The sequence below is a fragment of the Conger conger genome, chromosome 13, assembly GCF_963514075.1.
Source record: "Conger conger chromosome 13, fConCon1.1, whole genome shotgun sequence".
Classification (NCBI taxonomy): Eukaryota; Metazoa; Chordata; class Actinopteri; order Anguilliformes; family Congridae; genus Conger; species Conger conger.
The window spans coordinates 12407891-12426833 of NC_083772.1; the positions used below are offsets into that span (position 1 = coordinate 12407891).

General features: G+C 41.7%; 3 protein-coding genes across 7 annotated transcripts in view; all 3 read right to left on the bottom strand.

Moving 5' to 3' along the window:
* LOC133108020 (clathrin heavy chain 1-like) overlaps positions 1-947 on the bottom strand; it is a 38577-nt gene extending 37630 nt beyond the window's left edge. For all 4 annotated transcript variants that reach the window (XM_061217428.1, XM_061217427.1, XM_061217426.1 and 1 more), the window contains exon 1: positions 629-947. In XM_061217428.1, coding sequence (XP_061073412.1) covers positions 629-670 — 42 coding nt within the window. In that variant the 5' untranslated portion in view covers positions 671-947. The remainder of the gene's footprint in view (positions 1-628) is intronic.
* A 2728-nt stretch (positions 948-3675) lies between these two features.
* dhx40 (DEAH (Asp-Glu-Ala-His) box polypeptide 40) lies at positions 3676-14273 on the bottom strand. Of its 2 annotated transcripts, XM_061217018.1 has the most exons (18): positions 14039-14273; positions 13755-13930; positions 13368-13513; positions 12799-12918; positions 12388-12624; positions 12136-12202; positions 11510-11641; positions 11128-11227; positions 10187-10273; positions 9565-9747; positions 8549-8629; positions 8140-8297; positions 7913-8027; positions 7683-7791; positions 7437-7531; positions 5853-5922; positions 5441-5669; positions 3676-4252 (listed from the first exon to the last, which is right to left on the bottom strand). In XM_061217018.1, the coding sequence occupies exons 2-18, from the start codon at positions 13900-13902 to the stop codon at positions 4131-4133; spliced, it is 2199 nt and encodes a 732-aa protein (XP_061073002.1). In that variant the 5' UTR covers positions 13903-13930; positions 14039-14273; the 3' UTR covers positions 3676-4130. The 2 variants fall into 2 exon arrangements, with proteins under 2 accessions (XP_061073002.1, XP_061073003.1); XM_061217019.1 differs by lacking the exons at positions 3676-4252; positions 5853-5922 and having other exon boundaries at positions 5447-5669; positions 13755-14273.
* A 295-nt stretch (positions 14274-14568) lies between these two features.
* Positions 14569-18943, bottom strand: part of LOC133108101 (LHFPL tetraspan subfamily member 7 protein-like) — a 29964-nt gene continuing 25589 nt past the window's right edge. The window contains exons 3-4 of the mRNA XM_061217524.1: positions 16346-16520; positions 14569-16260 (exon numbers count right to left, since the gene is read on the bottom strand). Coding sequence (XP_061073508.1) covers positions 16146-16260; positions 16346-16520 — 290 coding nt within the window. The 3' untranslated portion in view covers positions 14569-16145. The remainder of the gene's footprint in view (positions 16261-16345; positions 16521-18943) is intronic.

Consider the following 18943-nt stretch of genomic DNA (forward strand, 5'->3'; position numbering starts at 1 on the left):
AATGGGCAATTTCATGGGACTTTCCTTTGGCAAGTGGCTAGCTAACGGCAACGTTAACGTTATGCAGTTAAATGTTTCTAGCTAGGCTAGCTAACGTTAGCTACATAGTTTAACAATGCTATTATTCAATTTGAGTGCCTATGACATCTAGCTTACTAGCTAACGTTTACATGATTAATAAGCAAAAATAGCAAGCGGTTAATACAGATTACAAACTGTAGGAAAATGCTGAGAAATAAAATCAATTAAAACATGGATGACATAAAGGCCGTTGTGGTCATGCAAGTTCACATTAGCCTAGTTAACGTTGCGCTAACGTCAGATGTAACTAGCCGGCTAGATGTGTAACTATGGTGATTTGAAGGCAACATTAGCGAGCCAATTTGCTGCTGTGATGTACGACATCGCATAGTCAACTTAGCCCGCTAGATAACATTAGCTAGCTAACGCTAGAATTTGAGGAAGGGAGGGAGGTCATTCATTTATCGCTTCTGATAACTAGCAAGCCAAAAAGCTAGTTAGCCAACGATAGTTAGCTTCCCAATGGCAGTGGAATTCGGAGAGATTGGGTAGGCAGTTCCCCCGGCAATTAGATTAACGGCATCATTTAGCATTTATTACGACGTACCTGCAGGTGCTCCTGGAAGCGAATCGGTAGGATCTGAGCCATGGCGGTTCCTCTCTGCTCTCTCCTCCCGGAGTCCTGGATCTCCAAGCTACTTACTACGGCTTCTCAACACAGGTCGAAGCCAAGACAGCTGACTAGATGAAGGTCTGAAAGGGGAGATGGGGATCTGTTCGGACTTGCGATTGCAGAGGCTATGGGACCGCGCGTGTTGTTCTGGCCGCCCGCTTGGTGTTTGTGCTTTTTCTCCCTGAATGAAGATCAGTGGCACCAGCACTGAACTCCGAAAACCCGCAATGGCGGCGGAAACAGCTCAGGAGAGAAACACTCCGGAAACTGATTTGGGCCTCCGCGTGGCGAAAGGATACGCATAACTTAAAGAGGATGAGACACGTTCTTTTCTCAAGAAAATAATCGATATTCAGTTTTTTGGGGGGTTTATTTTTCACAACTATGTGGATACTTATTAGCAAAACTTTGGCGAGCTTGTGTACGAGTAAGAAGTGACTTAGTTTAGATCATATAAGCGATATCAGTGGCACTATTTATTTGCGATTCGTCCTTTGATTTTTGCCACATCATTCGTCCTCGTAAATTTACGTCAGTTCCGTGCCAGCAACCCTGTCACGTTGTGTTGCAAATCCGGCGAATGTTGACGGTTCCGTCTACTTTATAATGTGACAGTGACTTTTTACGAACTAATGCGACCTGATGTCAGTTCAGGTTTTATGGAGACATCTATGCAACAATTTGATTTACATAATTATTCAGACCCTTTGCTGTGACACTCCAAATTGTGGTCAGGTGCATCCTGAAAAGTGAACATCTGTATATATAAGGTCCCACAATTCACACTGAATGTCAGGACAAAGACCAAGCCATGAAGTCCAAGTCTCTGTTGACCTGCTCTGTGATATAATTGTGGTGAGGCATAGATCAGGGTAAGGGTATAAAACCATTTAAAAATATTTGAGTGTTCTCAGGAGCACAGTGGCCTTAATAATTGTGAAATGGAAGAAGGACCACCAGGATTCTTCCTAGAGTTGGCCATCCAGCCAAGCTGAGTAACTGGGCAAGAAGTCCTCTGCAGAGATGGGAGAACCTACCTACCATGTTTCCCATCCAATCTGCTTGAGAGAATCTGCCAGGACTAATGGGATAATTGCCCAAATCCAGGTGCGCAAAGATTGTAGATTTACCCAAGAAGACTCAAAGCTGTAATTGCTGCCAAAGGGGCTTCTACAAAGTACTGAATTAAGGGTTTGAATACTGTAAGATTTCAGTTATATATATACACACTTAAGTCTCAACATGATTTCTCTATGTCATTATGGGTTATTGAGTGTAGATTGATGGGCAATATTTATATAATAAAATAAAAGTGATGGGGTCTCAATACTTCATGAAGCCACTGTACAGCATGCATGCTATATAATTAAATATTAACAGATTTAAAGGTGCCTCATGACCGAGCCTGAATGGGGTCCTATTGGTGCAGTTAAAGTCATAGGAATCAACTTTACCACAACCGATTGAATATGGCATATGAACCTGGGGAGACTAGATACAAAAATATCTCATTTGAACGTATCATTTTGTTTTTAACGTTGATCTACATACTTTTCAGTTGGTTAATTACCAATTTGTCATCGATTCATGTTGGCACACTTCAGCTTCACTGGTGATCACACCAAAAATGTCGATAGGTGTCACCCCAAGGTTTTATTGATGAGGTGGAAAATGTGTAGAAAGCACTAAAACCTAGGATCAAACCCATTTATTGTGTGTTGTGTCTATAACTATGTAAAATTGATGCATGGAGTATTTGTATTGCTTTCAAAGCCGAAAAGGAGGGATCAGTTCAAATTTCAGCAACTGTGCGAAGGAAATCTGGGAATCTATCCTCTCATATATATATATATATATATATATATATATATATATATATATATATATACACACGCACACACACACTGCCTGTCAAAGTTTGGTGACTATTTTTGTTTTGGTTCTGTACTGAATACCAGCTTTAATTTGAGGCTATATACATCCGTATCATGTGATCCATGCAGGAATTACAGCCTTTTTTAAAAAATTATTTTTTTACATACATTTTAGGGGAACAAAGTAATTGGACAAATGAACACTCTTAAAGTCATAAAATGTAGTATTTGCTTGCACATCCTTTGGCAAATCCCACAATAAATCACCAGACGCTGAGTATCATCCCTACTGATGCTCTGCAAGGCTCTTCAGTTGCGGTTTGTTTTGAGGGCTTTCTGTCTTCAATTTTAACATAGTGGCAGGTGATTGACTTGGCCAGTCAATAACATTCCACTTTTCAGCCCTGAAACTTGATTGCTTCAGCAGTAGTGTATGTTTGGGGTCATTATACTGCTGCAAGGTGAAGTGCCGTCCAAAGTTTTGAGGCATTTGGTGGGATCAGAGCAGAGGTTTCGGTACACTTCAGAATTCATCCTGCTGCTGCAGTCATCGATGAAGACAAGTGAGCTAGTACCAGTGGCGGACATGCATGCCCAAACCATAACAATAACTTGCATAATTAAAAGCAGAATCAAGACGACATACTAAAAGCTCTCCGCTTTACCTGCACAAAGGAAGCAATTGAATTGAATAAACCCGACTTAATCAGAAATAACTGTGAAGCCATTTGTCCCAAACATTATGGTGCCTTGAAATATAGTGGGCGGTATAATAATGAGTGCAGTAATTTGTACCGGGTGAAACCAAAGTGTAGTAAAACACCCTTTTATAGAAGTGGAGATGTAACCATTGGTTTGGTTACAAAACTGAAATTGTGGAGGACAGAGCCAAATCAAGAAAAAATGTCTTTGTCCCATTACGGCAAACTATGGAAAAGTAATCCCAAACTACAATCTGACACATTCATTCTTGTATCTATATTCATACGACAGTTATACATGAAATGGCACATTCACTCCTTGCTTACTGTTTGTTACTCTTATTAAAATGATATTTGAACGTCAATTGATTACATTTAAATGTAAACTGAATGTTACATGTGAGCATTGAATGTTATAAAAACCTTTATTCAGTTTCATATTGGCGTACATAGCCCCACCATCAGCAGGGGAGAAAGTGCACAGCTTTCATCTCTATAGGTCCCAGTCTGCATAGCTTACACCAGCCCACAAGTTCATGAGGCATGTAATGACAGCAGTGAACTTCCTTGTCTGCCATCAGGAAGCAGCCCATCATGTGCTCTTGCGATGTGGCGCTCATGTGCACCTTGCTCTATAACCGGGAACAGCACTCGCGACGCAACGGATTGTGAGGGGAGATTTCTTTCCGGAGAGGAAGTGGCCCAGCATTCCCCACTGAAGTATGCGATTTCCCCTGTTACTTAGTGGGCTTGCTGTGCTGTCAGGCTGAGGCAGGAATGCAGGGCACGACATTCCAGGGCCCCCTCCGCTTTCCCTCTGGAGAGCAGCAGCCTTCCAGCCAGTCCTGCCGCTCCCACGGGTCAGGGCGCTTTCTGGTGCCTCCTCTCCTGCTTCCTCTGCAGGTACCGTGCTCGGGCCTCGGACACCGACGTGTCGTCGTTCCTCCTCTCCGCTTTCTTCGCCATGTCCTCCGCAGACTCCCCTGCAGGGAGACCAGAGCCATCAGAGTGAAAGAGAACTCTCCACAAAGCCAGGCGGAGAATGGTCACTCTGCCCCTTACACTAATCCCTGCCTACAAGCAACCAGGCACTATCCATGATCCATCCCTACACACACCAAAATGAGACACCCACACAAAGGTGAACCCACCAAGAATCTAAAATTAGCACAAACGATCTTCCAAATATAGTTGGTGTTTACGCTGAAAGCCAGGGTCACGGTGGAAATCGTGCTGAACTACTTTTAGTCATGATGCTGTTTTCCAGTGAAGCGAGTGATGGAAATTCAATTTATAACTCACTGGAAAAAAATTCAGCCTCCTTACCACCCCACAAAATCCAAGTTGAAAACAGCAGTAATCCCCTCCTCGCTTTATACCTGACTGAAGCCTTTTCTCTCAGGATATGCATATAAAATATGGTTGAGGGTTGAGGATAGGTTTCTGCTCAGAGCTTTAATCTCAGATTGATTTCTTGCATTATATATGTTAAAGGCTCCAGTAGTCTGCAGATGGATCGCATTTTTACAAAGAAAGAGTGTTCAAAGTCTGAAAAAGAGCTTTTGAAGATATCCAACCATATTTATTTGAATTGGAATGTTACAATGAATGACTGAGGCCAAGTCTGTTTAATAGTAAGATTTATAGTATTAGCCAACTGCTGCAAATAATTAGTCTGGTCAACATTCATGGAAAGGCCGCAACTGGTCATTTTTTTGTGTAGAATGATTATACGCGAGGGCACTGCTCGTTGTGATATTGGCAACTCTGTTTGAGAGTATGGATACACTGTAGCGTTCCTCTCCCAGAATCTGGAGAACGAAAGCTATGACAATGGATTTTTGACCTGCAAGAGGATTGAATGGCCTTGAAGCTGCTTTAATATTGTATTAAAGTATTGGCACTGTATTGCGCAAGTGATAGTATTTTACATTTTCAATTTCCCATGGGCAAATTAATTAAACAAAAATATCAGAGCAGACCTAAACTTCCTCCTGTAGTCTGCAGGTTGGGTGCACCAAACACAAGGAATGTCCCATATCATTAAATAGTTGTATTTAATTATAATTATATATCCAATAATTTTTATGGACATAACCACTGATGCCTTTTCACAGTAGCTCCTTGCAAAGAACCTGCTGCTGACCCTTCACCTACCAAGGACCGCTCACCTGCTTGTCTTTTGGCCGCCTCCTTGGCCTCCCACTTAGCCACCTCCTCATCCGTCACCTCCTCCCTGGCCACACTGCTCAGCTCATATGCGTCCACCTCGTGCAGTTTGGGCAGCAGGTCCTTCACCCACTCGTACCGGACGGGACACACGGTCCTCACGTACACCCGGGAGGTGACCAGCACGTCGTGGAAGATGATCCAGTCCAGCTGGCTCTCCTGCTGAAAGAGCTGCGATAATGAAGGAAATTCAGGTAAATCAGCTGAGAGGATATCAGAGGCTCAGGTAAAGCACCTTAGAAGACACTAAAGATTCAGATACACAAATGTCAAGTAGACCTCTCACAAATTGAGAGGATGTGAAAGGGCTTCTTGACCGTTATCTTATTGCAGGATTTTTTTGTTTTTCCTCACTGCGGATGATGGGTGAATGTGGACCACAGATCCATGCCCGTCCATTGTGCAAAATGTTCTTCCCACTGCCCTGGGAAAGAAACGATGCATTGTCTGACAGAGGCCTTACAACTCATGACCAGTAAAATGGAAATATTGAGATTTATTTAATCAATGCATGCATCTGTGCCAACAATGAGATGTATTGCATTGGTTATAGTGTAGTGTACTGTGCCATTACTATTAACCCTTGTGTAGTCTTAACATTATGTACACTCCCCTTGTCCTAAGGGTAAAAAAATGACCCGCCTTCACTAAACCCCTAAAATAAAGCAGCTTAATTGCATTTTAAACCCCAAATCAATAAATCAATTAAGAAAGAACCTGTCACTCATCACAAACGTTGTTGTCAAATTTCAAGTCAAAAAATAATAATTTAGGAGGTTTTCTCTGCTGTTAAACACAGTGGTGGGTCATTTTTTACCATTAAGACAACACAAGGGTTAAGACATTAGTATTTCCATTTCAGATTGCATGCCTTGAATGGTAATAAGCTATGCATTGAACTTTTTAAAATTCAGCTCGTCAGAAAGTGGTATGATGGGTTGTATCACAACAGAATGAGCAAAAACAGCACAACTCAGCAAAACTGACAAAATCGATGGCTGACAGCAGATCAGTGCAGCCTGCAGAAAAGACACTGTCAACACTTGAGAGGTATGACCCATCTTTAAACACCATTTTGTGGACATAATCCAAATACCACCCATCCAACTACTGAAGTGAATGCCAGTATACTATTCAAACGACTGAATTCAGTAGTGAAGTGGCAAAGACATGGTTAAACACTGTAGTTGCGTTACAATTTCTGGAACGGTCTGAAGCATAGTCAGCCTAAAGAACGTGCACACGACTGAACAGATATGGGGCTCGGCCCTCTAGATGACTCAATTTCCCTGCATCTCTGACCTTCCCTGATACGGAGATAGCCTGTCCGAGGTAAATGAACGAGCCGCACAGCAATCTCTCTCTGCCTCTGGGGAGTGAGGCGCCAATCAACAAGAGTGGTTACCATGGCGTTTTCTCCCTGTGGTACTTTAACAGATGGCTTTCTTGCTAGAACTCAATTTCTAAGTCAGTACATTTTGTTTGACTCTTAAAGAACGACATTAGACACCTTGGCGCCAACCCGAAAATGTAGTTTTTTGTGCTGTGCTGTGCTGTGACAGACAGGTGTTGCATTTCCGCTTTCCAATTTCACCTGTAGAGGACACTGCTCCATTATATAAAGTCGTCATTATTTATATATGGACGTTTTGAATAGTAGAATCATTAATCATTGTCCTCTTCCACTACAGCTCATGGCTTGAAAAGTGTGGTCAATTCTGCTGAAATCATACCATTATAAAATATGAAAATCCTTTGAATTTTGATTATAACCATAAATGATTAAGACCCCTTGTGGAACTATGATTGTAAGCTTCCAAAAATTAATAGGATTGTGGCATCAGAGGTGGTAAATGTAAAAACCTTTAGAGAGAAGGGGTCTGTGTGTCACATTTTTACACTGCCGTTCTGTATTCATTCACAGCATTTCTCACGTACCTTCTGGCCACATTAGCAAAGTACCCTGTGCAGAGACACCTCCGGAAGAGCTCACTCCGACTGCCATCAAATTTCTCCACTGGAAAGTCTCTTTGCTGTAACAATGAACAAAAGCACACCCGGTCCACAGACTGGTTTACTCCAGGTAAGACCAGAGAATATCTGCCCTGTCCCATGTTAAACACACAAATTCCAGACCATCTGCATGATTGCGTTACTGGTGGTACTGGGGGGGGGGGGGGTCACCTGTTTCAGTCTGAGAAGAATGTCTCGCAGCTGGGTCTCTATGCTGAAGGCTGACTTCAGCGCCCTCCAGTGGACCCAGTGATCCCTGCACCACGCAGACGGCGAGTCACTGGATAACAAAAACAGCTCATAGATCAGACACATCACAGAGAAGTTCCCCGGTTTCACACTAAATTGGTTTTTACTCCGACTGTACAGGCTGCCACTGAAAGGAGATGAGATATAAGAACCTGGCTCTGCATTTCTGGAACACGCTCAGCAGCACGGTGAAGTCGTTGCAGCTGCCCGAGTCCGCTATCAACTTCATGTGCTCCCTCTCAGCGTCCTGCTGCTTCTCTGGCTGGCCTGCAGGGGGCAGCACAACACAAAGATTCCCAAAACAACATCGACGTGGCTGGTTTTCCAATGGACGCCATCTTCAACCACGGGAACTAAACTGTGGGTATGGGACTGTTACCTGGTCGAATAAAGATGTTCTCCACGGACAACATGGCAGCCACAGGGAGCAGCAGGTCTTCACAGCCCATGGACGCAGCCTTCAGTAGGGCCCGAGTGAGACCAGGAGGCAGGGGGAACTCCACCATCAGTCGACCTAGCCTGGTCACATGACCTCTCCTTCAGCCGGAGGGGGGTGGGTGGGCACAGAGCCAGATAATAAGGATAAAGCCACAACTTCTTTAAGCCAAGCACCGATTAATCACTTCCAACCAGCACAAACTGATTCACATTCATATTCAATGGACTTGGGACATATTTCATATTGCTCTGAGTGCCAGAGAGGGGGAAAGCCTGACTGCTCTGGAAATTAAGTGTCTGATTCAGCAAACCCATTCCCCTTAGGCAGGATCCAGGAGCATGTTACTCACCTGTCTATAGCATCACACTGGTACAGCTGCTTTAGGGCCTCCAGGATAAACCTCTCTTCAGGCCGATCGAGGTAAGGGAACCTTGACGGGAAAAAAAAACAACCAGCGTGGTGTGACTCCCTCAGATCTCAATCAACTGCGAGTGCAAATACCAAACTGGTCACTCCTTTTTGTCTGATATCAAATCAATTCTTGAAGGCTTATTTTTAATGCAGCCAGGCTTGTTTTGTTTTAATTAGCATGCAGATACAGACCACTGATCTTTTGAACTCAATTATGATTCCATTCGCTGCTGCAGTTACAATATGAAATTAATGTCATCACCCCTAAATGCTCCATAAAATTACCCTCTTCTCTACTGCCAGGAATACTGCATTCTTTATACTGACAATGATATTTCTCTTTACAGGTGTATATATACCAGTTGCAGCTGCAGAGCTTAAAATTTAGGAGGCAGAAAACATCCCCTTAAACTAATTATTGGCCTTGACCTGTGTTCGATCATTTTCCTTGAATAATCCATTGGAAGCTAAACGCACAGCTTTTCTATTGAATACCACGTTGGAGTAAAGGCTATCTAACCAGTGCTTTGGGATTGTTTAAGCTACAAAATCTGCGTATTGTAGATTATTGCCATGAATATTGACTATATGAGTGCGAGTGCAGAAAACAAAGAGTACCTACACGTATGCACACTTTTTAACAACATTGATAGAAATGTGCGGTTTCGGTGCAAATAAAACGTTTTATTTCACGTCATACCTAATTCAGGAGAACTGGCTACACCTTATGGTACCGAGTACTTTGTGACTTAACCTGATAGTCGATCAAGGACAATGATTTAAAACAAGTCGAGACCTACAATCAGTTTAAGGGCATGTGTCCTGCCTCCTCAAGTTTCAGCTCAACAGCGGTCACTGTTATACAAAGTGCAAACATGCAATCCACTCGGGTAAATGCTACGCCAAACAGTGCCCTCTTGTCTTGTCCCTATGCCAGGGCGGAGCTGGCCCCACCTGATGACATCATGGACTCCGAGACACTTGAGCGTGAGGATGACGGCAGTGAGGCTGGTCCTCTGGATCTCTGGGACCGTGTACTCCAGCATGCATTTCTCCCAGAATTCCTTGCTGTAGATCCTGAAGCACTTCCCGGCGGAGGTCCTCCCGGCTCTGCCCGCCCTCTGCTGCGCCTCGCTCCTGTTCAGCATCGACACGTCACCAGGGAGAACACCACCGCCAGACTCCCACCCCCACCCAAACATTTGTTATTGGTCACCACAAAAATATCCTCTGAATTATGACATATCATCTCATTTGGGGCTACTAATGCAAAGTAGCTTTTTGGCTAATTTGGGTACAATGAATTGCATGACTGTACTGAACATTGCCCATGGTAAATAAAATATACATATATACACTATAAAAATACCCTTTAATAAAAGCTGTGAGTATACGCTTTGACCACATATGACTTGTTTGATTACAAACAGAGAAAATATTAAATCTGAAACGGCCAAGGTGACCCCAAACATTTCAACAGTAGTGTGTGTGTGTGTGTGTGTGTGTGTGTATATATGTATATATATATATATTGTTGATGTTAAAGTACAAATGAATGCAGAAATCTGGATCTTACTTAGAAATGGGAACAACTTCTAGAATGTCCAGGCCCACTCTGGAATTATGATTCAGTTGCTTCACAAACCCACTGTCCACAATATACCTGCAACAGAGTATAATGCGCATTAAGTTACAAGTGCCTGTGATTGATGTCCAATGGCAGTCCGCTTTTCCTTTTCTGTGAGCAGCAGAACCATTACAAACAACATTACAATATGCAGATCCCAGATTAAATCTCAAGGTTGCCGAGATGCAGGAGAAATTGCCACTCACTCGATACATATTAAACAAGTAAATTAATGTATTCTGAGCGGTTATGGGGGACTGTTATTCAGAATAAATGTACTTACCTTCTAAACATGCCTATCTGCATATCAAGTGAGTTCTGGCCGTTTGCTCTGAATCTTAACATTTAGCATTGCCCGAGAGATTCAAGCACAAAAGAAATATTAAACTGAGAACCGAGCTAATATCTGTAGCAAATACGAAGGTCACAGAGGATTCAGAGAAAGTGTCAATGACAACATTCTTTAAACATTTGGATATGCAGTGTCTCTTCAGTATAATCCACACCACTCCTTTTTGCAGGTCCTATACACAGTAAGTATCGGAACATGTAAATATAAGTATCGGAACATGCACTACCAGAGGTGGATAAGCCAGTAGTTAATAGTATATACAGTAATAGTATGCATTTTCATAATTTTGTTATATTTTCAATTTCATATATAGGTAGATATCTATTCATCCAGGGATAACAGTCTCATTTATAATATTTTCACATCAACGAAGCTCAATATTAAACACAACAAGCATGTTTTCTCATGCATATTAATGCATATATAATGAAGCCCTGGTAATTATGTGATTAAACAGCTTCAGTAATTCAGTTCTGAAGGCAGGTTGTCAGTATGTAAATCACAGGAGTCCTGCTGAAGGACCTGCCGTCTGACTCACTTGATCCCATTAATCGTCAGGGACGTTGCGGCAATGTTGGTGGCGACCACGCATTTCCTTACGCCTTTCGGGGGTGGCTGAAAAATTTGCCTTTGCTGATCTGTTGAGAGAAAAATAATTTATCCACGATGAAACGATTCACAAGTCTGATGGGGTCTAAAGGACACTAGCTGCTGTGCAGGTGCTACCAGTTTCACCTGAGGTTTTTCGACAGGTCAGTCAGCTGACTTTGCTCAAGAAGTGGATGGTGCCATATCATTTTTATGGGCCAAGTCTTTGGGTGAATTAACCTTATGATGAGCTATGCCTCCAGTGCACAAACAAATAAAACTGTTGACAGTACTGCTCTGAGAAGCATCTTTTCCCCATTTAGGTGCCTTACCTGTTGGCATGGATCCATAAAGGGGCAGAATCAACAGGCCGTCGACCGTGCGGTCGTGAACGTCGTAGCGGTAGTCGATGCTTTCGGCCTTCTCATATAGCATGTCACAAGCCTTCTCAATCTCAGACTGACCTGCCACATCACAAGTGAAGATAAAAAATTATAAAAACTCCAAAATGACGTCCATCCTATCACAACCAAATAATCACATAGGATATTATCAGGAAGGGCTTTCTCAATGCCTTCAAAATAAAGTTGGCATTGTATCAGAACATATCACACAAAGAATACCCAAATACATTAATAAACGTGTGAAACCTACATTCTCACTGTATAACACAGACTCCACTTCAAGCTTAGTATTGAGACTTTGGACCCGAGAGAACTTGTACACTTCCCATTAGCACAATGCCTGCTCTCTGTGGTCTCAAAGAGGGAAACTGTGACATCCCTCCCCAAGGACAGACATAAATTTGGAGATAAAATTGTTCTTGTCAAACTCCTTGGCTGCAGACAGTATATAATCACCTCAGGGATATCCTGCCTAGATTTCCAGCCCAGGGGATTCTCCAGTTTTCCCCTTCATGACTTAAACCACACGGAAAGAGCGTATGAGGCTCACGCACCTGTAAGAAACACAAGTATGTCCCCGGCCTGCTCACTGGTGTGCAGATCCAGCGCCACCTTCACAACCTGATGGACAAATGAGATAACAACATGAGATATGCCAGTGCTGATGACTGAATCATTATATTCGAAACAGTCCCATATGATACAGATTCTTATCTGATTCTTATCTGATACACTTCTTATCCCTGCACATAAATACTGAAAAATCTGTACATCAACAGTTCGTAGGGAGCGGCAGCACACTCCACCTCCTTCACGTAGACTGTGCTGTCCGTATCCTTGGGCCCGATCAAGCCACAGAATCTCTCAGCCACGGGGAACGTCCGTCCGGGGATGGTGAAGACGGGACAGTCCCCGAGGAAGGCAGACAGCTTGTCTGTCTCCAGCGTGGCTGACATTACCACCACCTTCAGAGGGATGCGGCGGCTGGAGGAACCCCCTCGAGCCAGCAGCACCTTCCTCTTCAAGAGGCCGAGCAAGATGTCCTGTGACACACATGGACCATCGCATCACAAACAGCAGTTAATTGAGTTTACAGTGTTTACAGGCTGTACAAGTCTAATTGGTAACTGAACTAATAAAACAAAATATTACTGATGAACGGAAAACATTTTATTCTTGAATTACTCTAGGTCGTGTGGCAGCCATGCCGAACTCACCGTGTTTAAGCTCCTCTCATGAGCCTCATCCAGGATCACCACACTGTACTGCGTAAGACTAGGGTCTGCCAGAATCTCCCTTAGCAGGCAGCCATCTGTCATGTACTTAATGATTGTGTTCTGTTAATGCAGAAAAGATCCAAGCTTTAAACCTTTTAATATAGGCATGCTCTGCCTACAACTACTTTAGCAGGGTTCACGGTGATTATTTCTGCACGCATGCAAGCACAATAAGGAAGCGGCAATTACAGTTATTTAGCTGACACTTTTATCCAAAGCAACTTACAGTTGATTAGACTAAGCAGGGGACAATCCCCCCTGGAGCAATGAGGGGGTAATAGCTGTATGGATTTTATCCTGGCTACACCGGGGCCTCATTACATAATTAAACATAACAAACATTTCTAAATAGTCTTCCAGGATCAACAGACATTATATTTTCCTCTGTTTATAATGCTTTCATTTCAATGCTTTGTGGTTTTATTTCGCTGTTAAATGTGACATTAACGTTGATCATTTGAGAGGTTTCAGTGATTTAAGCTTTTAAGTGAGCATATCGGCAGTCTCACCTCAGTGGAGCAGTCATCAAAGCGCACCTGGTACCCAACTTCTCTCCCAAGAGAACAGCCCATCTCCTGCGACACTCTCTGGGCGACTGTAATAGCTGCCACTCTGCGTGGCTGGGTCACACCGATCTTACCATCCTTCCCAAATCCTTTTCAAGTGGAAAAACGACACAAATTTTCGGCCTCTGCTATTCGTTCAAGGTTAATTTACAGTACAGATTATTACACCAGACTACACACCGGAATATACTAACGTTGCTGTCCTATTGCAATTAGCATCTGTTAAGAGCTTGCAGTCGCTAAGACCCTTATTCACAGGGGGGGGAAAACGTGCCACTACCTAATCCAAAACAGAGCTTAACACACATAAGCAAAAGGAACGGGATCTACCTGCTTGGTACAAGTACTGCGGAAGCTGGGTAGTTTTCCCACTACCAGTCTCTCCCGTAACGACCAAGAATGGGTTGACTTGGACTGCTTTTACAAGTTTTTTCTTGTGCTGGAAAATCGGCAGGTTTTCAGAGTCGCAGGAATCCATAGTATGCACTTACTTATTCCACTGAATCCTGCAAGCATTAACAACGAGGGAGCTACCGTCAGCTAAGTTGGATAACTAGTTAGTTTGCTAGCTAACAATATACGCTAGCTAGCATACACAAAATGGTTTAAAATACCCAGGGTATCTTCTAGAGCTGGATAAAGTTAAACGAAGACGATCTCAAGATACCAGCATGACAACGATAGATAAAAAATGTAGCTAATTGGCTACTATATGATTGCTAGATGAAAACACCGAACAATAGCTATATTTTATTTGAAAAATAACTAGTTATACGTGTAAAATACGTAGCGAAATTCCTCATGTTGTTTAACAATCTTCCACTTCCGTTGTCTTGCGAAAGGACCGCGTATAACTTACGCCTTGATTGGTCTTCACCAAACAGTATGCATTTTTATTGGTCACCAGTTTGACGAAAAACCCACCTGACGTATGGAACGTCAAAAGGTTCAAAATTAGAAAGATGTATTCGCAAATCGAGCAAATGTTTGTTGATTGTCCACAAAATGTGTTCATGTATCAATGTTTATCCATTTTCCCACAACAAAATTATAAAAATAGCACTAAATTGTTGCTACCAATCGTCGTAGCGGTTCAATAAAAATGTTTTTCAATAACCCCCCCATATAATATCACAAACACTGGTTGAAATATTTGTACACATTTCACAGACCCATGATGTATACATAGTTTTAATAGAGACTGGACATGTCCTGGTTATAGCCTTGTTGCTGTTGCAGTACACTGTGTGAAGGCACAGGTTGGTTTGGTCACGCTTGGTTTGTCATTTTCCAATTCAAACTTTAAACAAGATTAAATCAATTGTTTTCATTTTTTCGATTCCTATTCTATTATTTTCACTACTGTTTACCGTACTTCAGGGTTTAAAACAATGGTGGGGAACTTAATCTTGTAGATGACCCAAACTTGTAAGTGGGCCAAGTCCATGAGTGTATGCTAATACATGCCATATATTTATGAAAAATAGCTCATATTCAAATTCAAATTAAGACAAAATTAAATAAACTATTAATAAATTCCATGATTGTATAACATCACACTGTTTATGAAATATGTATTAATTAAAATAAAATATAATTATATTTTTCATAGATTCAAATATGTATTGTTCATATACATTATGAATCTGATAATATAGCACATTTGACTGTGTGTTTTCCACCACTGCTTTAAAGCCAGTGCAGTATTTTCAGAAGCAAGTATTATCTTCAAGGTTTATCATCAAGAGCTTCACCTTTTTACATCTGGGCTACACAGAACAAGGATAAATGCACAGGTTGTATTGTGTTTTCATTTTTCAGGACTTCAACACAATCAGTTATTTAAACACTTAAGAAAAAGAGTGAAGATATATACTATGCAATCATAGCACATCCACTTGACAAGCAAAGCCAAACCTGAAAAAAACAATACAGACAGATGCTGCTAAGAGGGAAGCTGTGTAGTTTGAAAATATGTGTGGATAAAAAATAATTCATTTAACTTTACGAATGCTTCTCTCAGAATGAATTATGACATCAATATATTCACTCTCCAGTTCGAGATCGCATCTCTATGTATTGTACAGTTCCCTTTATATGAACACAGCTCACCTCTATCTAGCTGATCTAGTTACCAGATAACAGAGAGGATGTTCAGATCACACTGTCTCTATCCTCGCCATTTTGACTGCTTGTTTGGAGATCTTTTTGTATCTCTTCTCAGAGTCCATTTGCTGTTGTGTTATCCAGGAAAGTGTTTGCAGTTCCTTGGACTCTGTTTTTCATGTCAAGTGATGTCCCTGAAGATGTGTTTCTCTTTCAGTGAAAGAATTTACACAAATTGCTCCAATAATCTATCATTGAAAACAATCCCTGATAGTTCAATAGGATACTTTTGGAATGTGAGAGCAATTGTTTTGCTTTTCAGTGATGGTAACTTGTCACAGTTGGCAACATTAAAATACATTTGAGTTAAACACATAAATAATACAAATATGCAACCACACTGCCCGTTACACATAATACACACCAATGTTTAAAACTGGATGTTTGCACAAGATGTTGTATACATTTCATCACATACAAATGAGAAACGGAGGTGCAAAAAAATATAAAAACTGGCTGATGAATTTCTTTATCTATCCTATGATAGGAAAATAAAGGCTTCTTCTTTCCACATGTAGAAAATGGCCAGTAGTAACAGTTTCATGAAACAGCAAATCATCTGTGAAGTGGCGTATTGTACAGCATGGAGGAAGACAATGCCTTGGGTCCTGTTTGTGGTGGGCATTTCACTTCAGCCAATAAGGTGCAGGCAGGAGTTCCAGTGCCTTCACTAAGGTGGAACGGGGGAGAGGAAGCACGCTCATTATAAAATAGTGGGCAGAGGCGTTGGAGACATGTGATCTTTCGGTGCATACTTTGCAAAGAAAGGCAGAAAGATGGTGAGCATGACCCCAACGATGGCCAGCATGTAGCCCCAGCCGATCTGGCACTCTCCTGCGTTGTAGATATCCGAATTACCACAAAACGACTTCACCAGGGAGGAGTTCAGCCCAAAGGGGTACACCAGCAGGCCCGAGCCCATGATGAACACTGTGGAGAAACAGAGAAGAACAGCATCATCGCAGGAGTCAACACAAACAATATTCCTGGCATTGAGGGAACTGTTTTCTTTCTTATATAAATATATATGTTTTTGGATTTAATTCCAGTCACATTTATTTATTATTAGCAGACATATAAAATATACACAAAATAAATAAATACATTCAAATACATCCATTGTCATTTTAAAATTGTGTTGACATGCAAATTAAATTAACTGACTGTGCCAGACATCTGTCTTCAATGCAATGTGATGTAGTCAGCCATATGTGCCAGCCTTTGATGGTAAATCAGTTCATGTCATTTGTACATTCAAACAATCTTAAAGTGATAATGGATGTGTGTGCACAAAAATAAAAGTGTTTTAATACACCAACAATATAGTCTATACAGTATTAGTACTATGCACATTTCCCCTCACAGATGAAAGACATTTCCACAAGATGGCAGTAGATGTTGCATACAGTGTTGTGAAGATTTGGGGCACAATGGGTCGAAGCTGGAGTCAGCGTTTGCGACCCACTGTTAAATGCTTGTGTTTTTCTCGTCATCAACACAGTTTGATGAGTTCATTAATCAACAATACTACCATCTAACCTGTTTGTGAAGGTAGAAAAGAACAAAAATAATTCATTGTGAGTCAAAGTTAAGGATGAATGTTGATTGTATTCAGGACAAGAAATTATGTGTTTTTCTGACTTTGACTTCTGCTAGACGTCAGGTGCTTCAGGAAATATACAGCTATGGATACAAAAGTACGATCAATTGTACAATTACAGAATTTAATCCAGTAATTTTAGTCAAAACTGAAGCCTGGGCTCCATAATTCAGATTTACAAATACGTGGTGATTTTTACCTTCACAGGTACAATAAAAAAAAAGTAACTCACCAAACTGTAATTGTTATAATAAAACAAATTAACACTTGGATTATTTTTATTTTGACTCAAAGTTAAGTAAAAATTTTGATTAAATGCCAGCCCCAGTCTTATAAAGCTGAAATATCCCTCAGGAACTGTTGTTTACCAGACTATATCAACTTCCAAAAAAATATTATGGCGGCCTTGCCTAAACCCAGTGCTAATCAACTGCAATTGCTCTGTGCGAGCGGGAGAGGAGAAGACAAGGGTGGCTCCACCATGCAGGAGAAGAAGCAGTTTTAACGTCTCTATGTCTTGCCTCATTATGCCCAGCCATCTTGAGAATCCCCCCCCATCTAACCAACCCATCAGTGTCGAGGGAGTCAACATGGACTGGTTTCATGTTCATGTTTATCTGCAGGAGGCAGGCTTTTCAAAGCGTGATGCTAACGAGGCTTTAATGACACTCTCTATCAAACTTCCCTTAGCTTTGTTGAAGGAGTACAAAGTCTCAAAGAGCCAGACAGGTTTGGACACTCTCCTGCCTCCCCAGTGCAGTGTAGTTTAGCAGGGAACTGGAACTGGAACTTTTTGGGGCTTTTTTGCAGAAAGATGTTTTTATTGTGGAACAACTGAATGTGAAATATCCCATCAGAACAAAGCAATGAGAGAGACATCCCTCTCCCATGAATATATGTTTCTCATCCACATTGCATGAGGAAACATTCTTGGTTCACAAAGCCATTTGCCGTCTGCATCAGATAAATACCTTGCCTCAGGAATGATGCTATCACTGAGCCTGCATAGCTTGGCAAACATGACCCTGCAATACAGGCAGAGTACACATGTAGGACCCCATGCAGATAGAAGGGGTACAAGTATTGAGTGTGACACTTTTGTCGGTTTGACCACAACATAAGTGCAGGAATGTGTCTGAACAGGATGATTTCTGATACCACCAAACGTAAACTCACCATGTTCCGAAAACCAAGTTAACTCACTGTGTTCCGAACAGTGCAACTTTCATGACGAATACATACAAAATTACTTCCAGATCAGCTTTGTTTTTTGTGTCTAATTCCTTCCATTTTCATAAAAACATGGTACGAGTCACATAGGCGATCCTTTTCAGCATACAGTGACATGGTAATAGTGATCCACTGTGACACTTTGGTGGGGAAGCTGTTGCTAACCAGAGACTACAAACCAGGCAGGCTTATACGGCGGTGTTTGGACCATCGTGAGCTAACACGGTCTTTTGACCACAGGGATGCTGGGCAGTTATTTGTCGTTTTCTCTATAAATATTGGTCTAATTCACATCAATCAAAGTGTTTTAGTGTCTGGGATAGTCAATAAGCAACCAGAATCATAAACCACTTTCCTCAGGAGAAAAAATACCATTGAACGGAAGTTAGCTTCTGGTGGAAGCGAGTTCATGTTACCCATTTTCTGGAGACTAGATCACACTGGACTCTGTTATCACACACACACACACACACACACACACACATACACACACAGTAAATGTCAGTAAACACTTTTATTAATG

Coding starts and splice junctions, on each gene's coding strand:
- dhx40 (XM_061217018.1), bottom strand. CDS start 13,902: ATGGATTCCTGCGACTCTGAAAACCTGCCGATTTTCCAGCACAAGAAA. Junction 13,514..13,754: donor GCAGTACTTGTACCAAGCAG/GTAGATCCCGTT, acceptor CCACTTGAAAAG/GATTTGGGAAGGATGGTAAG. Junction 5,670..5,852: donor ACATTCACCCATCATCCGCA/GTGAGGAAAAAC, acceptor TCATTATCGCAG/CTCTTTCAGCAGGAGAGCCA.